At 38.4% G+C, this 22,147-nt stretch overlaps 1 protein-coding gene across 1 annotated transcript; it reads left to right on the forward strand.

Moving 5' to 3' along the window:
* The first annotated feature begins 205 nt into the window (after positions 1–205).
* kcna1b (potassium voltage-gated channel, shaker-related subfamily, member 1b) lies at positions 206–5,342 on the forward strand. The gene is made up of 2 exons (XM_065290052.2): positions 206–410; positions 1,089–5,342. The coding sequence occupies exon 2, from the start codon at positions 1,268–1,270 to the stop codon at positions 2,741–2,743; it is 1,476 nt and encodes a 491-aa protein (XP_065146124.1). The 5' UTR covers positions 206–410; positions 1,089–1,267; the 3' UTR covers positions 2,744–5,342.
* Positions 5,343–22,147: the final 16,805 nt, after the last annotated feature.

Genomic DNA, 22,147 nt, shown 5'->3' on the forward strand with positions numbered 1-22,147 from the left:
TGTCGTTGTTATTTTTACGCCGTTCAGCTGTGGTGTTTCCCCATCAGATGTGTAAAGGACATTTGGCAGCATACTGGAGCCTGTCTGCATTGCGCATTACACATCCACTTGCTCTCTCTCTCTCTCTCTCTCTCTCTCTCTCTCTCTCTCTCTCTCTCTCTCTCTCTCTCTCTCTCTCTCTCTCTCTCTCTGTGTGTATTGTGTGTGTGTGTGTCTCTCTATGCTGCTGCACGGCTCCGAGCAACTTACCGCAAGTTTCCCGCGATCTGACGGCAGGAGGTGAATGTTGCGGATCTGTTATATCATTGCTTTATGGATTTTTGCGGACATCTCTAGCAGCCGTCGGGCTGTAACCTTATGTGATAGATTTTTATTAACGGGAGCTTTGCGCTGATCTTTCGATTGCCCACGTAAGTACAAAGACGTCTTAAAACATCCGCATCATTTGCTGTCATTGTTTTGCGTTATAAATGCATAATGATCATGTTGGCAAATGGTGCAGTGCATTAACCCACCAAACATCTCTGATAGCTCATGACAGCGCTTTGCTGTTACAAAGCAACAATAAAAAATATCAATGTACTGATGCATTAAAAGATAGTGTGCAGTTACAATTACTACATGTATACTATCATTTGATATATAACATACTGTTAAATCCTCAAATACAGTAGAGCAGAATGTACTCCGAGATATAAGGCTCGGTCCACTAGAGTGAATATAAATGAATTTCTTGCTTCTTGGAGAATGGAGTATGCGAGAGATTGCTTTCTATAGGGTTATACTGGATTTCAGCACATTCATGGAGCAGATCTAGTGGTTGAACAACAATATTTTAATTTATTCTTATATTGTGCAGTCTTTATAAGAACATCTTTTTATTTAATTCAGTCATTTGGGGAACTTTGTGTTTTGAAAGATGTCATTTTGGTTTTGCAGAGGACACCTATAAATCAAATCGCTTTAAATATCCTGGTCTGTGTGTAAAGACAGCAGTTGCATTCCAGGATATTGGATTAGGTGGAAAATCTGTTTTTGTCAGTCATGGTGGTGGATGTATCTCATTACTTTATTTTCTGGCTGACTAGGTGAGCGCACAAAGCAGGTGCAGGGCTCCACTGAAGATGGAGATGGTCGACGCTTGGTGGAACGTGATGCTGGATGTGGTGTTGGGTCGCTGACCATCAGAACGGCATCGGGTGTCGAATGCGCACAAAACCGACCTGAACGTCCGCTACCATCCGGTACTGCGAGTTGGAGCTCCAGGATGACTGTGGTGGTGGTTGGCGAAAACATGGACGATACTTCCTCCACCATGCAGGGTCACCCGCAGGACTCTCAGTATTCCCCCGAGTGCTGCGAGCGGGTGGTTATTAACATCTCAGGACTGCGCTTCGAGACGCAACTCAAGACTCTGGCCCAGTTCCCAGACACTCTGCTGGGTAACCCCAAGAAAAGGATGCGCTACTTTGACCCTTTACGAAACGAGTACTTCTTTGACAGAAACCGCCCCAGTTTTGACGCCATCCTCTATTACTATCAATCTGGAGGGAGGTTGAGAAGACCCGTCAACGTTCCCTTGGATATGTTTTCAGAGGAGATAAAATTTTATGAGTTGGGGGAAGAGGCCATGGAAAAATTCAGAGAGGACGAGGGCTTTATTCGCGAGGAAGAGCGCCCCCTGCCAGAGAATGAGTTTCAGAGGCAGATCTGGCTGCTGTTTGAACATCCCGAGAGTTCGGGGCCTGCCAGAGGGATAGCGATAGTGTCGGTCATGGTCATTCTCATTTCCATCATCATATTTTGTTTGGAGACCTTACCTGAGCTGAAGGAGGATTCGCACGGACGGGTCCAAGTGATAGGCAACAGCACGATTTATTACAGACCTAACATTCTGACGGACCCGTTCTTTGTCGTGGAAACGCTCTGCATCATCTGGTTTTCTTTCGAATTGATCGTTCGATTTTTCGCTTGCCCGAGTAAAGCAGCCTTCTTCAAGAACATGATGAACACGATTGATGTGGTGTCAATTATTCCATATTTCATAACGCTCGGAACGGAGATGGCGGAGGATTCCGAGGGTGGAAGGGAGCCCAAGGGTGGAGGAGAGCAGGCGACGTCTTTGGCCATTCTCCGAGTCATCCGTCTGGTCAGGGTGTTTCGGATATTCAAGCTCTCCCGACACTCCAAGGGGCTTCAGATCTTGGGTCAGACTCTGAAAGCCAGTATGCGAGAGCTCGGCCTCTTAATTTTCTTTTTGTTTATCGGCGTCATTTTGTTTTCCAGCGCGGTGTACTTTGCCGAGGCTGAAGAGAAGGATTCTTTCTTCACGAGTATCCCGGATGCCTTCTGGTGGGCGGTGGTGTCGATGACCACTGTAGGGTACGGGGACATGTACCCCGTCACCATAGGGGGCAAGATAGTGGGCTCTTTGTGCGCCATTGCTGGAGTGCTAACCATCGCGCTACCGGTGCCTGTGATCGTTTCCAACTTTAACTATTTCTACCACAGAGAAACCGAAGGCGAAGAGCAGGCCCAGCTCCTCACTGTGAGCAATCCAAACATTGCGTCGGACACCAGTCGACGCAGCTCGTCTGTCATTAGCAAATCGGAATACATGGAAATAGATGAGGATCTCAATAACAGCATAGATAATTTTAGGGAGGCGAACCTGCGAACCGGGAACTGCACTGTCTCCAATCAAAACTGTGTCAATATGGGAAAGCGTCTCACGGATGTTTAGATCTCCCACTTGTAAAAAGACACCTGAACTGTACATAGTGTACTTTATTAGTACTATCAGAATGGGACCTCTGATTTCACTGCGTACGTTTTTCTTAAATCAACCACATTTATGCATTTGGCGGATGCTTTGATCCTAAGCAGCATACTCTGCATTTTGTCTCCTGGGAATCAAGCCGATGATGTTGGCGCTGCTAGTTTCATGTTCTGTCAGTTCAGTTACAGGTATACCAAAACAAAAGTTAGTCTGAAATCTGCCTATGGATACCAAAAATAAATGTCAGGGGTAATGATGACAGAATTACACCAATACATGTTGGCTACATGGGGACTATAAGAGACATGCACCATGGATGTATTAGTTTATTTATTTCATGTTTGTTTGTGTCTTTCATAGGCTATTGTAAACCATTAACAAACTGAATGTTCAATCTCAATTGATGAATTATGCAGATTATGGCATGTTTAATGAAACCTCAATGTCTGTTCTATATATATGGTACTATGTATCTTGCTTTAATTGACACGTCACTGCCCATTTAAAGCACAACTTATAAGTATTTAAAACTTTAAACATCTAAAACCTGTTCCAGGCAGTATTAAAGTATTGATTTTAAAGTTTAAGCTTTTAAAAATGTACATATATTTACTCATCAATTGTTCCATAGTTATTAAAATATAAATGTATAATTCATGATATGATATTTCAACAATAGTGCCTTTAACCTTCTAACTAAAAACTCAAGAGTCTGCATGTGCAATAGTTACAGCTGCGGGACCATTTAAATATCTAAACGTGGTTACGAGACGGTCCCTTAATATCCTTGTACATATAACAGAGTCAAATCCTCTGCATCTCTGCTTCAGACATTACTTTATAAAAAAAGTGAACTTTAAAACATTTAAAGTTTGTTTGCCGAGCATTGTTGTGGTTTATTTGGCACTGGTTGCGTTGTGGTCGTTGGTTTATCTACCTCAGAGAGTACGCTTGCAAATTTAAGACTTTATATCAGTACTGCCCCCTGGTTTCATAAATCAAAAAATGAATAATGGGATTACAATAAATAATTATAAAACACGTTGATTTAAAATAGCTTAACCACAGATGTCTTGGAGAAGTTAAATTGATGAATTTGTTATTATTGTTTTTATTTCAGATGACAACACTAGCCATTTCTGAGTGATGCTACGTCAACACAACATAAATAATACACTATAATACGCACAGGGCAACATCAGGGATTGTGATAAGTTAGAAACTGCCATTTAAATGAAAAATATCTGCATCAATGTAAGTGGAGATCTTAAAACGATACCTTTAAACTGAGTGTAGGTCTTGTCTTTCAAAACCTAAAGCACTTTAATGAGACTTCATGTATTTATACTGTAGGTTTTGTACAAGAATGAGTTGAAGAATGAAAGGTGAAACAACGAATCTTAGGGCAGTGTGTTGAATTTGTCCGTGTTGATGGCAGTGTGTTAAAAACGACACACAATCCACATCAGCATCGTTTTCTTGCAACCCTTTAATTCGTTTTTAGGGACATTTTAAGGTATTAACTTCCAAGCCGACTACGGTGATTGCCTAAAATAGTTAAATACCTTAAAAAGTTCATTGTTTTAAATATATTTTTTACAATGACAGGTTTATATAGATGTCAGTAAAAGGGATCTATATGATGTTTATTGTAAATACAGTTTAAGATAAACTCACTTATTAAACAACAAAATACAACACAAAACAAAACCGCAGGACCAAATATAGTGTTACGCTTTTTAATGTTAAATATGCAGGTTATGAAGATATTAATAATTAACATTTATTCAGATTATACAATTCAGAAATAAAATACTGATATACGATGGATGAAACTAGCAGATCAGACAACATGTAGACACCATCATGCATTTTTTATTTTATGGGTAAGTGTCTTACACATCTAGGTTTCTTACATTGTTAGCATCATTGTGGTTTACTGTAAGTTTAAATGAAACTCTGTATTAAAGCTGCAATCCATGTTTTTGGGAGGTTATAAGTAAAGAAAAATCAGTCATTGTGTAAGTACATGAATAATCTGTGTTAAATGCGATCTTGCCAACAACGGTGAGATCATAGTAGAGAGTTGAGTCGGGTTGGATTTTGCAGCGAAATGCAGGAATATGTAAAGTAAACAGCAATTTGGTTTTGAACAGAGATGGCGATAGAGAGGCAAAAGTTACGCATTGCAGCTTTAAGCTTTATTTTTTGTTTTAATGGGGAGTGTTAATGCCATATATGAAACTGAAGCACTTTGATATTATGCATGCAGAGAGCTTCTGGACTCATGTTGCTCTGACGTGGATCATGCAGATCCTGGAAAAGCTTTTTTCTTTTGTCCTTATATTTTGATCAAAACAAAATAATCTATTTCATGTTTTGGTTGTGTTTTGATGCTTAACATACTTTAATATTTGTTGACTTGATCTGTGTTCTGTTGAGGTTATGACCACATAAAGTCAATCTTTTTTTTACAGTTTTTAAAGAATGTTTTTCTAAATTCATTTTGACTCAAACTTTAGGAAGAATGAGAAGTATTCATGCTGATAAATAAAATGATTAAAACCTTAAACTTTGTTTACTGAATCTGTTTATTTACCACAAAACATCTTTAAGGTTAAGGTGATAAAGGGACAAAATAATTGCATATACAGTTGTATGAAATGGATGATGGAAACTTCTTAACACTGATCTTCATTGTCACACTTCTCAATGTGTAGAGTTTTTATTGTTGTTGTTGTTGTTATTATTATTATTACTTTTATAATGAATCATTTAAAATGTATTCTCTTAAGGCTGACATATACTCTAATGCTCTAATGATCAGTCAGCGATCTTGCTTTAGAAGGTGTTCCTAGTTCAGGTTGTCTTAGTAACGGTTAATAACAATTGCATAACCATCCAGTTCTAAACCAGTTACTGACAAAAAACAGATGACGTGAATTCTTCTGCTTTATTTTCATTTGCATGAAATTGAACTTTCTTAAATTTCACGTATTGCTAGACACGTCCCCTTCCTGACGCTAGACACGCCCCCTTCCTGTCGCTAGACACGTCCCCTTCCTGTCGCTAGACACGTCCCCTTCCTGTCGCTAGACACGCCCCCTTCCTGTCGCTAGACACGTCCCCTTCCTGTCGCTAGACACGTCCCCTTCCTGTCGCTAGACACGTCCCCTTCCTGTTGCTAGACACGTCCCCTTCCTGTCGCTAGACACGCCCCCTTCCTGTCGCTAGACACGTCCCCTTCTTGTCGCTAGACACGTCCCCTTCCTGTCGCTAGACACGTCCCCTTCCTGTCGCTAGACACGTCCCCTTCCTGTCGCTAGACACGCCCCCTTCCTGTCGCTATACACGTCCCCTTCCTGTCGCTAGATAACGCCCCCTTCCTGTTGCTATACACGTCCCCTTCCTGTCACTAGACTTGTCCCCTTTCTGTTTCTAGACACGCCAACGGTCACTGTCGCTCAGAGGTCACCATTGAAATAAAAAGCCGACATCGCTCTGCCATTTCTAGTCTCTTGTGCACACAGTTTGTAGACTTCTGTAGCTACTCCTGTTGCACTGTTCTTTAATGAAAATATCTGCCTCTCTTATAATAATAATCTTCTTAAGATGGATAATAATCCATCTTAAGAAATGTACAGACTGTTTAACATACTGGACTTCTTCACTTCAGTGATCAGGATTGGGCGTACACTAATACTGTTGGTTTAAGGAATCTATGTTGTAAGTCTTTCTCAGATAGTAGACACTGGCTGTATGTACCTGTCAAAGACTGATCTCACTTGGTGAGAACAGCTGGGTCTCTGATGGCCTCTGTTGGGTTGAGTGACTGGAACAGAAAGTGTGAACCAAGCCAAAATCCAGTCGTGATCTTCATTATATCAAAAGCATCATATGGAACGGGCTTGCATGGGATAATAAGTGGATATTTTGAGCATATTTAATAACTGGTGCATTCAGAAGAGTGTATTTACTGTGTGCGTGCGCGCACGTGTGTGTGTGTGTGTGTGTATGCACATGAGGTGCAGTAGGACAGTTTGGCACAGCCTTGGGCTCAGTGCATGCGAGGCTGGCGTGGGAGGAGATGCAGGGAAAAGTATACAGGCATGAAGAGATGTGGTGAGAGAAAGAGAGAATAGAAATGAGAGGTAGGCTGTGAAGAGCCAGTGATTCAAACACAGAGCGCTGAAACTGGGGTCTGTACGCCTACATGGTGAACAAGTACCACACACACTCACAGACACACAAACTTACACGTATATGCAGAAATACACAAGAAAACACACAATCATGAGGAAATGCATAACCCCACACACATGCAAACCTTTCACACACAAAAAGAAATGCAACATCACACACGCAGAGATGCGCAACGTCAGACACACACGCAGAGGCGCGCAACATCAGACACACACGCAGAGACGCACACCCTCAGACACACACGCAGAAATGCACAACATCACACACACACACACACACGCAGAGACGCGCAACCTCACACACACACACGCAGAGAGGCACAACCTCACACGCATGCAGAGACGCGCAATCTCACACACACGCAGAGACACGCCAGCAGAGATGCGCAACCTCACACATATGCAGACACACGCATGCAGAGATGCGCAACCTCACACGCATGCAGAGACGCGCAACCTCACACACACACACACACACACACACACACAGAGATGCGCAACCTCACACGCATGCAGAGACGCACAACCTCACACACAAGCAGAGACACACACGCAGAGACACGCAACCTCACAAACACACGCAGAGACTCGCAACCTCACACGCATGCGGAGACGCGCAACCTCACACGCATGCAGAGACGCGCAACCTCACATGCATGCACATACACGCAACCTCACATGCATGCACAGACACGCAACCACAGACGCATGCAGAGACACGCAACCACAGATGCATGCAGAGACGCGCAACCTCAGACGCATGCAGAGACACGCAACCACAGATGCATGCAGAGACGCGCAACCTCAGACGCATGCAGAGACACGCAACCTCAGACGCATGCAGAGACGCGCAACCTCAGACACATGCAGAGACGCGCAACCTCAGACGCATGCAGAGACGCGCAACCTCAGACGCATGCAGAGACACGCAACCACAGATCCATGCAGAGACGCGCAACCTCAGACGCATGCAGAGACACGCAACCTCAGACGCATGCAGAGACGCGCAACCTCAAATGCATGCAAAGAGGCGGAACCTCACACACATGCAGAGACACGCAACCTCAGATGCATGCAGAGACGCGCAACCTTAGACGCATGCAGAGACGCGCAACCTCAAATGCATGCAAAGAGGCGGAACCTCACACACATGCAGAGACATGCAACCTCAGATGCATGCAGAGACGCGCAACCTTAGACGCATGTAGAGATGCACAACCTCAGACGGATGCAGAGACACACAACCTCAGACGCATGCAGAGATGCGCAACCTCAGACGCATGCAGAGACACGCAACCTCAGACGCATGCAGAGATGCACAACCTCACACACATTCAGAATCATAAAGAGATACACAGATACATAAACACACTTGCAACAACATCAAACAAATAAATGGACACATCCAGGGGCGTCGCACCCGTGGGGGATGTGGGTGTTTTAACACCCACACTTTTCCCGGTGAGAGGGTTCAACACCCACACTTTTTATGCAGTTTTGCAAGAACGCCTTATTAAAGTCGCTCCTCCGTTTCTCTGGCCGCTCTCTGTCTGCTGCGCTGCGCTGCATTCTCTCCCCCTCCCCTCTCAAACATGACGCCGGCTTTGAGTGTTACCGGCTGATGATTGGCTGTTCTGCCTTAAGTCCCGCCTCTCTTGGTGGATTAGATTGATCGGTCAGCTCGCGCTGAGGAGGTGGGAACTTTGTTCATTTACATCTCCCTTTTTCAGGTAGGCTACTTTGAATGAGTGTTTAAAAAACTTTAAACACTTTAATCAACTCTATGCTTTTGAGGTTTTTGAATAAGCTTGATATGTGTTTGGGACTAATGCTAATTGGGTTATTGTTCAGCAGCTGGCTAAATTCGGTCATGTAGACTATGTGGCATGCAATGTATTACCTGTGATGAAGAAGGCAGGGAATTGACGAGGATGAGGGACAAATTGCAATCGATTTGATATTTTGAGCATTGTTTGTTGATTAGCTGAATACTTTGTTAATACTACCTGTTGTGTATGATTGTACTTGTTGAGGAGAAAAAAAATGAGAAATGGTGACATAGTTCTTCAACAGGTATGCAAACAATGAAAGAAAAGTGTAGCCTATATTATTTAAATGTAAAAACAGTAAATTGTTACATCATTTAGACCACCAGAGAAAAAGCTTTTCAGGGCACAAGTAGCAAAATTTAGCAGTAACAGTCCTGTCAGACCCATGTCAGTATCGAGCTTACCATTATCTTTTTGTCACGCAGTATCAATAAGATACAGAAAAGAAAGAGGCAGGAGAAGATTGACACCTTTTTCAAGAGAAATCCTGTAAGTGAAGTTGAAAGCTGGACGTTGATAAATGTTGACATTAAACAACAGTAGCCTATTACCATTATATATTTTTGCATTCATTTAATATGTTAATTTTCAAGTTTCAATAAGGTTTGCTAGTACCACAGCCTTATTCCTTTATCACCTTGTTTAGGAGATGAGGTTGCTGGAGGCATCAGTTTAAAGAGAGAGAGAGAGACACAGAGAGTTTCACAGGTGAGCAATGAAAAATGAATGTTACAGTTTGTGAAAGAGGTCTATGAAGGAAGAGAGGGTGTGTTTGTGTCATGTGTGGTGCTTAATTCCATCCCAGGTGCACATACGCGTGTTTCTGGTGCGTTTATATCAAATTTAAAATGATATACATCCATCCCCCACACTTTTAAAAAGCTTGCTACGCCCCTGGACACATCATACGGTGCAAATAAAGGCCATCATATGAAAGGCATTCTGGGAGTAACTGTTTCATCCCAGCATATGTTCTCACAATGGGAGGTATTTCAGCAGGAGTGTGTTTGCAGTTTCAGTTTCGAGGTTCAATCTAAGGTTTAAGGAATCTGCATTTTCAAGTTCATACACCTGAAAAAAAAAACATTTTTACAGAAGAAAGTGTTGTTTGTTAAGTGTTGGATTTTTCCAACGCCAGAATCTAAATCGTGGCTGGTAAGTCCTTCCTTATCACTAACTTTGTATATTTCAAGGTTATTACAGTTATATTATGTTTGCCTGTTGGACCTTTTATTAATCATTCAATGTTTTTAGTAAATTAAAACAGTCAAACATACGTGTTTAGACAAGGATGTATGACACAATCAGGACATATCAAGCGATCTCTAAATTCTCTAAACTATCTGCTTTACTCACATAAAACTGCTGTGCCATTCCTGTCAGATCCAATATTGATGACACAACATTGCATTTTAATCACCGTCTCTCTGCAAATCCAGCATCGACTTCTTTACAGATAAATCCCCAAAACAATGACGTAAACAAACACTTGGGATGAAACTTCTTCAAAATCAAACTTCAACCACACATTACTAATGTTAGGTTCCAGGGGAAAATCATACAGCGACTGTGTTCTTCCACAACCGGACACTGTACAAACTTTGCAATCTTAAAAGCAACACCAAAGAGGTTTTTTACCATAAAATAAAGTTTTCAAAAAAGTTTCAGTTGTTCATGCACTGGAAACAGGGTGAACGGCACTTTCACATTCACTTTGCAGCCCTCTATCGGCCAAAACCGCACTAAAGAAGTTTCCAACCGTCGGGTCGCGTTCCTGTAGTTGGAGTGAAAACTACAAAAACTTGTTTTACGGCAGACCTACAATCCAAACAGAGCCAGCTTTGCTGCAGTAGGCTAAATTATTTATGACAGTGGTAATGGACAATTCCGCTTCCAACCTGTAGGGGGAGCAAAGAGCAAAAACTCTTTAGTGTTGCTTTAAAGGCATGATTGCTGCTTCGGGAAGCCAGACTCTGCCGATTTCTTAGCTTGGTGCCAAAGACTTGCAGGATGTTCGTTAAGTATGATAACCTCATATATAACAAAATATCAAGTTACATTTTTTTTAATTCATTGCTGCTTTAATACTGGCACCATAGCAGCAAAAACAAGCAATTATGTTTACAGAAAACATTGTTTTGCTTCTTAACATAAACATACATTTATGTTGAGATATTTTTACAAGAAATATTTAAGAATTGATGAGTTTCCCCACACATTCCCAGACCGTCCTCTGGGTCATCCTCTCCCTTACTTTCTCGCCCGGCAGCCCCCTCCTTGCTGCCCATTGCCTAATGCCACCGGTCCCCTGAATTATTAAAAGCTCTTCCATCGCTGTATTGTTCGAGTTGAAATCAGTGAGCTGATCTTTGTGAAACCAAAACCTTTGTGAATGGGCCGCGTCCCACCAACCCCCCCCCCCACCATCGAACCGGATGACAGGTGCATGACATCGCTGGATTGGTGGGTCAATTGATTGATTGATTGATCGATCCAGTTGGTTGGCTGAGATTCAAGTGTTGAAATTCTACCGCTGTCTCACTCGACAGTGTCCGAACTGAGTTATCAGAGACGATCTCGGCCAGACGACCAACGTGCTGTCAGGTCGAAAGAGAAAACTTTTAATTAACCTACATTAAACATTAAAACTCATGTTTCTACAAGTTGCTCCAATCAGATTTTAAGATAAGTTACCGCCATTGCAAAATTTAATACAAATAAATGATGTTTTAGAAAATCTGCAGTATAAATTTGATGTGTCTGAATAATGAAGTACATGTAGATAAAAGCCATTACAATGATTTTGTTTAACATCACAGCAGTTTAAGCTACAAGCATTAAGTCTGGAGGCTTTTTTAAACCAATATTGAGTTATTAATCTGATTATTTATACAGTTTCATGCAATGCATTTGTTAACATTTTTTAATTGATGTTAAACCGAGACCTCACACACAGCCATCAGTTCCTCAGGTTTATATTCACACAGGATAGATGTGTATCTCTCTTAGTTGATGATGGCTCCAGAAGTTCAACCGAGCCTGCAGGTCCACAGTCAGGTGTGTTGTGTAACTACAGTGCCTCAGTGGTTTATGAACTTTATGACTGCTGCTCCTGGATCAGTTATGTGGGCTGCGTTTATATCTATACAGTACAGTACACATGTTCTTGTGGCTTTATATTTAATGGATCAAGTCTTGCATTCTTTTACTTTTGCATAATAACATAATGACAATGTTATTGCATGAAAACCTGACAAATCAAAGAGTTTATAAAGGCACAATACATTCAAATGATGTGCAAAACACACATTTAATACAGTTTTAGCAGAAGATGATTTGTGTTCAGCATACAGCTAAGCCATATGAAGCGAGTATCCTATTTCAACTTGGATTATATCCGATATAAAATAGACCTGCATTATATATCTATAATACAATATTCATATTGTTTCAGGGCAATTGCACTTTGGGTGAAGATGTGATGCACTTTGTAATTGAATTTACGCTCTACAGAGTCATTTATGGGAGGTGTACATTAGGTCGCTCTTGGTAATGGAAGGTAGACGGTAACGGCCTTAATGCAATTGTTTCTCCTCAGGAAACTGACTGTACATCTGTACTAAACTCATTCTCAATTTCTCAATCATTTCTTTTAACTAATGTAGATCAATCATAAAATTATTCTTATACTAAAAATAACACATCTTAGTGCTGTTAGTTGGTTATTCCTGTGGCTGCCAAATCATTCCTCACATGCCATTCACATCTTAAACGATTGGCTCAAAAACACCTCTTCTCCTCCACCGATGGGTCTGATTTCTTGTTCTGTGTGCAGCCTGGCTATCCATTTACATTACATTACATTACATTACATTACATTTATGCATTTGACAGACGCTTTTATCCAAAGCGACATAGAGCTCATTACAAGTTATACTATATTTATTATCACTATGTGTGTGTTTCCTGGCTTTGAACCCATGACTTTTTGCACTGCTAACGCAATGCTATATTAACCACTGAGCTATACAGAGCTAAATAAGACAATTTGTTATGATACAATATTTGTTTTATCCGTCAGCAATGCAATATTTGCTGATACATCAAACAATTCAATCCAATTAGGATTCAATTTATTTATCAATATTTATCTATTATGTGCCTACTGTAGCTAACCAGTTAAATTTTATTAACTTTTACTAACTGATAAAAATTATCAAAAATATGTGCGTTTGGCAAAAATGCATAGATTATGTCAAGAAATGAGAATGCACAGACAGTGTCAAAATAAATATACCTCATATACTGCAAAAAATGATTTTCAAGAAAGAAATTTCTTAGTATTTTTGTCTTGTTTTCAGTAAAAATATCAAATTAAATAGTTGTTTCTTGATGAGCAAAAAGACCCAAGAAAATAAGTCTAGTGTTTAGACCAAAAATATCAAATTTAAGTGATTTTGTGCATAAAACAAGCAAAAAAAAACTGCCAATAGGGTAAGCAACAAAAAAAAAATCTTGAACATTTTTCTTAAACACTAAATTCAAGAAATATTCAAGAAAAAATTGCTTACCCCACTGGTAGATTTTTTTTGCTCTTTTATGCACAAAATCACTTAAATTTGATATTTTTAGTCTAACAACTAGATTTTTTTCTTGGGTCATTTTGCTCATAGAAAACCCTCTTAGTTTAAGAATTTTTTGATATTTTTACAGAAAACAAGACAAAAATACTAACAGTTTTTTTCTTGAAAATAATTTTTTGCAGTGTATCAATATTTTGTGTGTGGCATTGATGCATTGTATCATTAAAAATGTCATCAATGTATCAATCCATATTGATTTATTTTTACACCCCTACTATACAGGAGCACATCACTGTTGTAATTCTCATCTGGACAAAGTCACGAGAATTCGTATGATAATTTGTATGAATTCATATGAAGTGAACCGTACAAGTATATAATGAAACAACAATGAAGCCCAACCCCAATGTCACAGGGGAGAAATAAAATGAGGTTGTACGAATTAATACGAATTATTCAACTTGTAAAATGCATAAGACATTGCCCTGCAGGAACCCTTTTATCAGATTAGGATGCTGACACATTCCTGAATTGCTTCCATATTCCCATATTTAGCAGGTGTTTATATGAAACATCACGTCAAACCTCATTATAGAGAGCTAACAAGAGCTTTTGAACAGAATGCAGTGGATTTATTGTTGTGATTAGTACAGTACTCGTCTTCCCGACAGAGGTCAACTAGCTGTTTGTCTCTGAGAGTAAAGTGAGCAGTGATGACGCCGGTAGACCGAGGAGATGAGCTGTGCTAACTACTGATGTAACCTTAGCCCGGTGGGAAGCCAAGGTGAAAGAATTTAGAGACGCACAAAAGTGATCTCACATGGGCCAGCAGGTTCAAAAGAAGCCTCTGATGGCATGAATCGACACATTTTTAAACATGGAAGTCATGTTTGGTTGAGCTGAGATGTTTAATATTCAATAAATGATTTCAATTTTAAGAATAAAACTGAAAAGAACGCTTAAAATCAGACAGATCTTGATATGAAACAAGCACGAAGGGTGAATCTTTACTGAATGCAAATGACTCTTACACCTGAACGAGCGTCCAGATGGTGAGAGCATGCCAGGGTGCCGAATGTTAATTAGCAGCCAGAAATGAAAAATAACTCCATTAACACACATCCAAAACAACTAACAGTATAATATTGTGTGCTGCTTGTGCATTAGGGCCTATATTTAGTAATACTGAATGCTAAATGTGTCAAAAAAATTATTTATAAAGCACAATATTAATCATTACATTGCCATTTACATCAAAACGTTGCATGTGCTTTAAAGAGGGTCAAAGATGGAGAAATGATTTCAGCAGAAAGCTGTCAAACATGATGATTGGATTTCAATGAGCAATCGAGCCAAAGTTTGTATGTCATGCATTTCTTGGATAAAGTTCAGCTATATGAGTAACTCACTTCTAGCCAAAAAAAGTATGAGATGTCTGATATTCCATCATGTAAGGAAAGTGATTACAAGCTGTTAGGTTTCATTTATTTTATTTTTGGGCTACCTACAGTATTAAATCTATTAAATGTTCACTGACAGCCCAAATTTAGTTCTGAAGACTCTGAGGCAGATCCAAAGTCAGCATCTACGTAGTTGGCATCTCCGTTGTACCTCCGGTATGGATCCGGTGTCTGAAGACTATACTTCGTTTAAATGCAAAATTGCTTGCTGGGTATGCATGCATATTGAAGAAAAAAGTGTACAAGACAACTGTTACAGTTTCATTATTTAACAATTGAACCTTTAGTTTATTGCAACACTTTGTTGTTTATACTGTGTACCACTTTACTGGAAATGTCCAGTCACTCGCTTGCCCAAGATTGTTGTACGCTGGATACGTTTAATGTCTGTATAACCTCTGCAAGTCAGTCATCGCTGGTGTTTACTCACAGGCATTACATTGAAGGCTTTTCATGATGTCCAAACATCAGGTCACACCAGTCGTGAGTTCAGTCTGATGATCTCTTCACAGTTTAACATGGAAATTTATCCAGAAGACTGACAAACCCACACGAGTCGTTAGTTCTCGCTCAATAAATTTTTCTTCATGTCTACAATATAAAGACGTTAACTTCTGGTGTTCTGCACTTTCCATCACATCGTAAGCCAGGTGTGATTTTGGTCACATTTAGGGATAGGGTTTAATTGGCACTCATTGCTAAAACAATTGAAGTGTTTTGTAATGAAATGATTTGCTCCAGATAACTATTTTTTAGCTAACTAACTAGAATCATGAAAAAAAATCAGTCAATTGACCCTAAACATTTATGGTGTAGATTCAGAGTCTAATATTGACATGTGTTAGTGTAGTCCTGCTGTGTGTCTATAGATGCTGTGTTGAGATCTGTTGTCATCAGCTCATTACAGACAACACAACAGCATCACACAGTCGGTCGAGAAATAAAATTAGCCTGTATATCAGCACTAAAACAAGATCATATTTGAGAAAATCTCCTTCATGCGTTCTGGTTTGACCCTCATATACTGCAGATATGGCCGTATGTAAAACGTCCCGATATAGCCCACTGTGGGTGACTTATATACTTACATAACACAGCACATACGTAAAGGATCATGACTAATATAGTAACAAACATCTAACACTTGCTGGAAGAGGCATGCGAGATGCAGAACGCCAACTCATTGTCATATGATTTCTTAAGACGTTTTCCAGATTCCCAAGCCACTGAAGCAATTACAAGCATGTTAGTACTGACGGTAATAGTCAGAGATTAAACCTGAATAAGAATAGATCCACTGATAATAAGATAAGTGTTACGGTATGTTGCTGACTAAATAGACAAACTGTTTTTATAAGTTTTGATTTTTAAATGTTTCTATTACAGAAAGAGAATAAACTGTACTGACTCGCTTATCTTAAACCACACATACGGTCACCCTTAGTAGACATCATCAGCTGAACTTTCTTAGTTGATAATGCGTAAAACATTACACTTAATCTGTAAACTCATCAAAGACACAGTAAGGGTAGCAGCTCCTCATCTACACTGGTTTGCTCATTGGGGGAATTAACCAGTCATTAACTAGTTTAATGTCTGTCATTAAGTGGAACAGGGCACAGCTATTATAAAGTCATATGTTTGACAGCATTTTCCTGAATGATTGTTATTTTTAGCTCAATGAGGATTTTATGAAATTAGTTCTAATATTATATTTTTGATATGAATCTAATATTAATTAATAGCGATTAACTAATAAACTATTATTAACTTAATATTGCATGAACTGTTTCCCATTTTAATGTACATTGTTAAAATGTTTGTATTTTATATTTAGGTAAACTTGTATTGACATTTTATTGTAACAGCAAAGTAATTCAGTGTCCCCTGACACAAACTTTGGTCTTTGGGTATCTGTAATGATCTGTGATAAAGTCAATAAATTAAATACAGTTTTACATTTAAACCTCTAAAATAAATTACGATTTTTTAATAACTGAGATACAACGATACAAAAAGCTTTTCTGTATGTCTCTTTAAAATGATTAGATGATGTAATAGAGTAGGCCTATGGGTCAATTCAGAACAGTACAGATAAAGTAACACGTGACACACAGGTAAAAGGTCGATAGGCTTTAACAGCAACCTAGACCAACATTTACTGAGAATTATGAGATAAATGAAATAGAAAATTGTTGATCTGTGGCAATATGGATAATATGGATGCAACATGATGATGTGTCTATGGCTTTACCTTTAGATGGCATTGCTTAATCACGCTGATAAACTTTTTGTGCTTTTAATAATGCGTTCTAACATTTATTATATTTCACAATTTTCTGACCACATTATGCATTTAGTTAAAAATTATATTTTGTTAGATCAAACACTGGGTGCATGTCTGGGTTATGATTGATCTTTGATTTTAATTTGTGCAATAGCGCCATCTTGTGTCACAGATTGATGCTTATGCCACAAAATGACCCACTTTATATGACCATAACTGACATGCACGAAATACACGTATGAGCTATGGCTTACCATTAAATAGATGGACGAGAAATGATTACCAGAAAATCAGAGTTGTATAGTACTTAAGCATTTTTACTTTCTACATAAAAGTAAATTTTCAATTATTCAATTCGTATTTTATTAGTGTTTTTCTTTGGAAAACATACATTCCAAAACATATTATCATAATTTTTACTCCACTACATTTCATAATTTCAAGTTTTTGGTTTATATTTAATATTTAAGTACATTAAACATCTAGTAATTTTTTGTACTTTTACTTAAGTAAAACAAAATCATACTTTTACTCAAGAAAGTAAAAGTACACAATTTTAATTGCATATTAAATCTATTTTAATATGCAATATATAATGAATACACAGTATGATTCTATGCTTTAGAATGTAGTGAACATTTTTTAGTAAAGAAAAGTAATTTTTTTCTTAAGACAAACACTCTCAAGATGAAGCACAGATGTAACTAAAATACTTAAGTATTATTAACTAAAATACTTAAGTATTATACACCAAAATGAAAGCAAGCTACATGACAAATGCATAGAAATTGTTTATTTTCTAAATGTTCTCATATAAAAAAAAAACTAATACAGGTATTATTACAAGTATAATTTATTATAAGTGTGTGCTATATATTTTAACTTTATTATAAATATTTATTTGTGAATATTGAAAACACCCTCAGTATATAATATTTAATTTTATGATCTTGTCATGTGTTTAGACACCAGTAGAGGTCGCTATGTGCAATATAGCAAACTATCTGGAAAACAAACAAAATCCAACAGCCACAATGTACTGTAAGCAAAATGAAAAAAAAAAAAAAAATTATATATTTACAAAATAAAGCCTAGAAAAGTATTTTTTGATTATTCTCTACTGTCAACTTTCAGATAAACTTTGCATGACTGGTAAGACGACACATACCGGTTATTTGTGCAAACCTATGGCATAATTGAAGGGTGTTAACTGAACCTCCACCCTGTTTCCATAGAGGATCTCCAACAGGATACATGTTTGGATGTTTACCTGATCAAATATATGCTCTCTAGCACCTGATTACAGTTTGTCATGCAGTCGAAGTGTGCAGTCCTGAGAGAAAACAACATCATCAAAACCCTTGACTTACTCTCAGAGGATAAATCTACTGGATAAACCTTTACTGATCACCTCTTTCATGCACTAATGGATAACTAAAACTCTACCCAACATGACACAAATATAATAAATCATTGTTTGTTTCATGTGCTGGCAGCTCTCTCTCCTGTTCTGGAGGTGATAAAGTACACAAAAGTACATCTTGGGTCAAGGCAGCTGGAAACACCCGGTAAAGGTGGATTTGATGTGTTTAGCACAGTAACAGATTGTTTGCAAAAGACATCCATTCAAAAATCATTCTTCATATCCATAAAAATAAGTTTGTGTGCATACCAAAGCCCCAGGGCATCTGCCGCCAACATCACAACAATTTATTGTATTTAATATCAAAAATACATTATCATATAAATAATATCAAAGTAATATTATTTATTGCTGTTGCATTGCATGTTTTTTCTAATTTAACAAAAAATTCCATTTATTTGTCTGTACTCTTTTGTTTTTCTGTTTATGATGATGTGGGATCATCTGCTCATCTACTGTACAGAATCCATCCAACAAACCATTCGCTCATAGAAATAAATCCCTTGGATTGACAAGCTATGATGAGTGGGTTTTATCTGCACAAAACACTACTTCACATGTTTAAAAAGACACAAGACACGGCATGAACGGCCCAGCTGATTTCTCTCTTCTAGTTTGTCTTAATTCTTAATCTGAGTGAAAAGCAAGCTGTCTATGGGGGATTTGTACAGCTGTCAATTAAAATCCCTTGACACAACCCCCCCCCCCCATCAGATTTCTTTCTTTATTTTGCACATTTCTGTTTTTAGCTGTCTCTGTTTACATGAGGAGAGATCGACTTTATCAAAGCTGGGTTATTTTCAACACATCGTTGGGTCAAAAGAGACAAACCCTGGGTTTATGCTGGGTTGTTTTAACCCATTGTTGAGTCAAATATAAATTTCTGGGTTAATTTTGGATCCAACGCTGAGTTGAAAATAACCAGTATTGTTTCTAATCATTTTAAGCATTTTAAATGTTTCTGGTTTTGATGTTTATTATGTTTACAAAATTATATTATACTGTGAAAACGCTTTCTAAATTTAGATGTTTTTACAATTAGAATTATTTTTTCATAAAAAATAGTCTGGGGCCTATTATTATTATTATTATTATTATTATTATTATTATTATTATATTTTTAAGCTTATAACCACACAGCCCACTTCTTATGATCCAATCAAATAGAAAGATAGATTAAGCTCTGCCCTACAGTATTTCTAACTTTCATCAAAAAAAGACATTAAGAGTGATTGATACAACTTTAACACTGATATCAAGAAACATTTTGTAACGTGAGGATTAAAATTTTAAATGAACAGAATATTCAATTAAGTATTTAATGAGTAGCACCACGACAAAAAAAATTGGATTGTGATTATAAATAATATGCATGAAACAATATTGCATCTGCATGACTTTTTATTTATAGCACTATAAAATATTGGATGTATTTCTGAGTCCACCAACATGAAATCTTTCACAAATATACAGCACTGAAAACATGTTTGACAAACCAGGATTTGATTGGTTCATGTATGTAAGACCTTGATATTATTGGTTATTCTTTTTGTCACCACCCACATGGCCTCGGTTACATTATCAGATTTTTTGGGAGTAGATGCATTGGGCAGCGCTGTGTTCCTCCAGGTGAGCAGACATGAGTACATGAGTTTTTCTTCTGTTGATAAAACAACAGTTTAGATTCAGTGCAATAATGTTCCTTTCGTTGAAGTACTGAGAAGATGAATCAACGGCTGTCTGCACAGAAGGGTTTAACCCATTCATAGATGACAGGAACAGGCAGGACGCCCAGCGATGACATCATCTGCCATCTCATTCTTCAGAAAGGCTGCCGGTTATATAATACTCACATGAGACATCATAAACCATCACAGCTCCAAACAAAAACAACATACAACACCGACACACAGATTTTTAATGCTGGGATGAAAATTTGTAAAATTAATGAAAATAATAGTGTAATGTTGGCCACATTTTATAGATAACGACAAATATATAGAGTATAAAACAGATTTGATTATATTGTTTGACAATTTGTGCTTAAACTCTGAAAAATATTTGACACAAAAGAGCAGCGGTGAAATGAGTTCCTTTAACAAAGATATTTGTGTTGTTGAAGTGAGATGACAGCCTGATGTTGTGTTTTGTCATCATATGCCCTCACATCACTGTAGATCCACTGTCAGAACCGCTTACCTTCATCCAAGTGCACTTAAACCAGACCTTACCTCTCTCTCTCTCTCTCTCTCTCTCTCTCTCTCTCTCTCTCTCTCTCCTCTCTCTCTCTCTCTCTCTCTCTCTCTCTCTCTCTCTCTCTCTCTCTCTCTCTCTCTCTCTCTCTCTCTTTCTCTGAGTGCATGATGGTCTCTGTTAGTCATCGGCTCCTCTCGTCCCTGCAGGTGCTTCAAGAGCTGCTATTTCATTCTTTCATCTTTTGAAGTGTTTTTAAAAGCTAGCCCTATATTATGAGGAATCACATTCTTATTGTTGCTTTGAGATAAAAAGAAGTTGTATAATAAAAAACAACATAATTTTGGTGTCCACATGGAAAAGTCAGCACAAAACTGGTGGTCCAGCATACGAGTTTTTATCACAGTAAGAACAGCGGCTTGGCTAACACCTGTGCTCAATTGTTACACATTTTAACACAAGTAGGTCCTCAAAACTCCTTTCCAATCACAAACACCAAATTGGACCAATTACATTTAGCTACCTGAATTCATAATTTATCCTTAACATAATTTATTTTCTTTTTTATATTATATTAGTACAGCTGGTGTGTGGTGTGTGGTGGGCGTTCTGGCGCAATATGGCTGCCGTCGCGTCATCCAGGTGGATGCTGCACATTGGTGGTGGTTGAGGAGATTCCCCCGTTCATATGTAAAGCGCTTTGAGGTATGCAGAAAAGCGCTTTATAAATGTAACAAATTTATTTATTAATCTCAATATAATTTTGGGAAATTATATTTAAATAATAATTTCTTGCAGATACGTTTGGAAATATTATTAAAATGTTGTCACTGCAGGTCAAGTGGACTCGTGAGAACCATGAAACACATGACCCCGATGCACGTGGTGTCGCTCTAGAGAACATGACAATAATTAACTCATTATGCTGTGATGGGATTCCTTACACTACTGTATACAGCTTATATATTAATAAATAAATAAATAAAAATCATTGATTTGGTTTTATGGGGTGAGTGAGAGACTCAGAAATCAGTGTTTCTTTTGGACCTTTCCCCTCGGATTTGATCAGCTGAATTCTTCCAGTGCAATCTGAGAGGTGCTCACCAGGGTCCTCCACATCATCAACGCTGGTTGTTAGTGGTTACCTGTTGTTATGGTTACCATGTCCCTCGCTCCAGGCAACAAAAGCTCCCCAGAGCTGGATGTAAGCACTGAGAGAGTACATGTGCATCTTCACACACATGGAGACGGGTAGACTCTTCAATAAAAGAGTTCTGTGCATGCTGCAATAGAAGAACCGTTTTTGGATCACAAAAGAGCCGTTTGGACAAAGCTTCGAAAGAGAAACAATTTTATAGAAGCTTTGAAAGTGAAGTGATTGATAACCAATA

The sequence above is a fragment of the Paramisgurnus dabryanus genome, chromosome 1 (genome assembly GCF_030506205.2).
Source record: "Paramisgurnus dabryanus chromosome 1, PD_genome_1.1, whole genome shotgun sequence".
NCBI classification, from domain to species: domain Eukaryota; kingdom Metazoa; phylum Chordata; class Actinopteri; order Cypriniformes; family Cobitidae; genus Paramisgurnus; species Paramisgurnus dabryanus.